The 4,444-nt window shown below is 31.7% G+C and overlaps 1 protein-coding gene across 1 annotated transcript; it reads right to left on the reverse strand.

Annotated features, from left to right (window-relative positions):
* Positions 1-887: 887 nt before the first annotated feature.
* On the reverse strand, positions 888-4,066 carry LOC112602893. Its single transcript, XM_025351242.1, has 6 exons — positions 3,952-4,066; positions 3,667-3,759; positions 3,084-3,231; positions 2,109-2,245; positions 1,686-1,847; positions 888-1,142 (listed from the first exon to the last, which is right to left on the reverse strand). The coding sequence occupies exons 1-6, from the start codon at positions 4,028-4,030 to the stop codon at positions 994-996; spliced, it is 768 nt and encodes a 255-aa protein (XP_025207027.1). The 5' UTR covers positions 4,031-4,066; the 3' UTR covers positions 888-993.
* Between the last annotated feature and the right edge of the window lie 378 nt (positions 4,067-4,444).

The raw sequence follows: 4,444 nt of genomic DNA on the forward strand, positions 1-4,444 counted from the left end.
TTTCTCGTCTCCTGCCCGCCGTCGCGCGCATTTCGCCGAACCACTCGCAGTGTGATGCCGCGATACTCGTATCGTTTCCTGTAGCGACCAGGAGGAGGATGACAGCGATGATGATGACGACGACGACGACGATGACGATGATCACGATGGAAAATAAAAATAAAGAAAAACGATACGGTCGGTTTCATAAAAATGAATAAATAAATAAACTCGTTGAGCATTAACATGAACAATAAACACGAGTGCCAAGCTGGAGTGGTTTTCATGTATATACTTGACACACGAATGTGTACATATCATAACTCGGAGGAAAGAAACGAGAGAGACAAATATTTCACTAAACGAAAGAACAGTTTTTCCAAATAACTACTTCAACGCGCCGGAGTTTTCTTTAAATTACGTTAAATTGAACGACGAGCAGTGCATGGTGGCAGGAAATTGGTCCCCTGGAGAACGAATGAAACAAATCAGACCGAGGTCGGAGGCTGTATTACAATATTATGTACAGTCGTAGTCCGTATAGACGATAAACAGGACAACGAGAAAAAAGAATGGACGTTGCGCCTTTAGGGGGCACCAGAAATAAATAAACGAAAACAGAAATGAAGCAATTTATTACTCGCCACGGTGTATTGTAATGTATGCAAGGAGTAAGCGTTTGGCTCAAACGCAAAAACGGTGTTTGTAACAGAAAAAAGTAATCCTTTTGGTACAACGGCGACGCAGTAAAATTACAATTAAACCTTGACGAGGAAAAAAATCCGTTTATATAAACTGTTAAAACGTGTTTGTATTTTATACGTCACAGTGTTTGTTCATTTGTTTTTCTTTTAATCGACGACACCAACTTCGCGTATAAAAAAAATAAAATAAAATAAACAAAAAAATAAAACGTAATAATAAAATGTATGTAATCTAGACTATAAAATAATTTCATAGCGCAATATTATGACATAATATTTGGTTTCTGAAACGGTTCTCTTTGGATGCTGCTTAGATGAACATTTCTTCGAATGGAAGCGTGGATAGTATCTGATTGGCTACTTCTAAGACGAGTGATTCACAAAACTCTTCGATAAATGGCGTTAATATGTCGAGCACTCCACGTCTGTTATTGTCGTAAAAAATATTAGCCGTTTCAGCTGAAATATAAACCACAATATTATACCATAGGTGGATAAGGAATTAAAAATTAATGGATCTTCCTGACGTGACCCTCAAACATGATTTAATGAATTAAAAATAATAATAATCGTTTTCTGTTTGCTAACAAATAATAACGTATCGATTTCAACAGTTTTAAAAGTTTTTGTTTCAATTTTTTTTAACAGGTACAATTCTTATAATACACAAAATCTTATAACCACGTATAACCATGGTTCAGGATGTTCGATAGGTTTCAATTATTATTATACCCGATTTCTAATAACAAAAGATGATTAAATGAAGGATTCAGTCAATTTTATAACTTATAAACTATGCTGTTTTGCATATTTTGCTCGTAACCGAGTTTTAAGCTTTATCTAGGACACGTCTTAAATACCTACAAATTGAACATAGCTATTCAACGTTTATACAAAAATTAGTTTGAATTCAATACTAAAATGAATAAGCAATCAAATTACCCATTGTTTAAATAACGTTTTAGATATTATCGAACATAATTTAAGACAGTGAGTACTCACCGAAAATATTATTTTCCTGGTTGTTAGTGGTATCCACTAGCCGTCCTCTAGCGTCGCTAATATATCCCTTAAATTTAATCTCAACGAGTTTCAGGTAACTATTGCCACGTTCGTTTTTCGGACCCAGCTCCGCTCTTCCGGTCATGTTCACTTTAACATCATCTGAAACACAGTACATTAAATTTAAATCTAGACACATTTTTAATCTACGCAATTTCAAATGTTATCCGCTGTATTACGATTGGGTCCTAATTCTGAACAAAAAAATAATTGCAAACGGCGGAGAAAAGAGATATTGTGTTGTTTTGATATTGTTTAATACGTACTTATTTTATGTTTTATTACTCTTATCAAATTTACTTATTGTTCTTTAAATAGATTGTAAATATCTTGTAAAAATAAAAAAAAATAAAAAATACGTACTTAAGGTGCCGTTAAATTTTCCTTGCCCTTTCATGGGTACGGTTTTCATAAGCATTGCGTCCATAACGTATAATGTGGTCACGTTCAAATTGGCAAACACCAGACTCACAGATCCCGACAAATCCATTAGGTCCACACTGAAAAATGAATTTCGATGTCTAAATGATTAGTTCAAGGTTATTTTTTTTTCAATATCGGCACTATTATAGGGTTTTTGAATTTTTGCTCAAAATTTTCTATTTCTCTTTATCTGGTTTTTTGGCAAATATGAATACTTGATGTTGGCACTTATTTAAATAAGTATTAACGTGGTATACATCTATACCGTACACCACAGCAACAGGATTTTCATTATTGTAATAATAATATATTAATATTATATATGTAACAAGAAACCTTTTACGTAGAAACCTCAACAATGCACAACTAAGTACTTTAATGTATAGACACTATACTAATCATATCGGCTTAGTATTTTATCTGTTAAAACTTTGATAATTAATTTTAAAGGAATTACACAAATTAAGTAAGTTTTTATTATTTTTTGTCATAAGGCTCGTTGTATATTGTTTTATATTATCTACATTTGTTTTCTATTGTGATTACCATCTAAACTCGACATTTCACCTCATCATTACCATTTTATATTATTAAACTAAATATCGTTATAATATTCTTTTAAAATACAATGTATTTCTATTAATTATTGTATAAACCTCAACACGATTGACTTTTCAATATCTAAGTTATCACCTATCATTAAATCCGATTTTTATTTGATGATTATTAACACATTTTCAATTTTTAGCCATATTTATATCATACTTACATTAAAAAATAATTTATTGGTTATACTTGTGTCTAATTATAGTTATACGACAATAGAAATTAACATTTTGACTTGTAAATCGTGCGTACAGCAGATATTAAAATAAAAAAAAAAAAATTCAAATCATGTTTATCTATATAACTTACTTTAGTTTGGAAAATATTACGCTGTTCACTCCCATAATTGCTAACTGTGTCATGGTGGCTTTCACATCTAGAGAATCCGTCCTCCTGTCTATACTCGTTTCTGGTATCAAGAAGGGCTCTAAACGAGGTATTTTGAGTTTGGGAATGCCTAAAAAAAAAAAAAAAAAATAAAGCAATAAAACCATAATTCAGAATCATGAAATATTGATGCAATTTTTATTGGTACTTTAAAGAATTCGTGAGTATTTTGTTTTCATTTTTATTTTTTTAAATAAACCCTCAGTCACGACGGTGTATTTACGTATAATGCGCTTCATCTCGACATAATGTCGAGCTCTAAATAATATCTTGAGGGCACGAATACACACCGTTATATGTACATATAAGTCGGTACTCTAGTAAAAATTAAACGGATTATTTAAAAACGAAAAACATATCATCAATAATAACTACGACTTTAGTATGAGTTCAGTAACATATTTTATTTTAAAGTGTATCGCGAGAATGCATTAGCTACGTATTGTAATTTACCTACTTACCTATAAATTGTTGTTTTAATAAAAAGCAAAACCGATAAGCTTACCTTCGCCCATCTTGGGCCTGAGTGCTTCCCACGCGTTGACAATACATTGGTTTAAATCGTCAGAATTTCTCTTGCAGGGCGACACATAACTAGCTAAAACAATAATATGATATTTTATTATCAAAATCTGGCATGAAGACGCGCGTAAACATTTGTAAGAGTTTCCAAATATTTTTTTAAGGGTCATTTTTCATCGCCAACAATGCTTCTTTTCGTAAACGAATTCCGCAACGTTCATATTATTTTTAAAATTTTGTAATACCGTTAAAATATCTTCGGACTTACGAATTTTTCCCGAAAAAACTGCGTGGTCGGCCGCTAAAAGCGACAAGGCCAGTGATAAAATCGATAACCACCTCATCATCTTCCATGTAATCGATCAACGCGATATCCATCGAATATCGTATAAACATAAAGCTATACTACCTCCCACGGACACACCGATTGCTTTATATAGGATTTTCTGGTGTCGTTTCCCGCGATTGTTACCCATGATAATTCGTTTGTATTTTTAACAACTAATAGGTAACTGTAATCGTCCATACGTGTGTCAATGAGTTCATTGCATCGCAGAGACGATGATGGCAGTATTTTTTATTTATTTTTATATATATAATACTTATATTATTCTTTACAATTATTCCATAATAATATTTAACACATCTATATGTAATATGTATATAAATATAATAATTTAATAAGTCTTATAATTATCGTAATGATTATTGTACGATTATGTATTAACATAATCGTTCGTCGTTGTGCTTTGCGCTATTAA

This window comes from Melanaphis sacchari, unplaced genomic scaffold (genome assembly GCF_002803265.2).
Source record: "Melanaphis sacchari strain LSU unplaced genomic scaffold, SCAv2.0 Contig91_pilon_pilon, whole genome shotgun sequence".
NCBI lineage: Eukaryota > Metazoa > Arthropoda > Insecta > Hemiptera > Aphididae > Melanaphis > Melanaphis sacchari.

Excerpts from the sequence above, each read along its gene's own strand:
- LOC112602893 (XM_025351242.1), bottom strand. The coding sequence starts at position 4,030 with ATGATGAGGTGGTTATCGATTTTATCACTGGCCTTGTCGCTTTTAGCG. Across the intron at positions 3,760-3,951 it reads AGTTTTTTCGGGAAAAATTC|CTAGTTATGTGTCGCCCTGC; the intron begins GTAAGTCCGAAG and ends TTATTGTTTTAG. Across the intron at positions 1,848-2,108 it reads AAAATTTAACGGCACCTTAA|ATGATGTTAAAGTGAACATG; the intron begins GTACGTATTTTT and ends ACTGTGTTTCAG.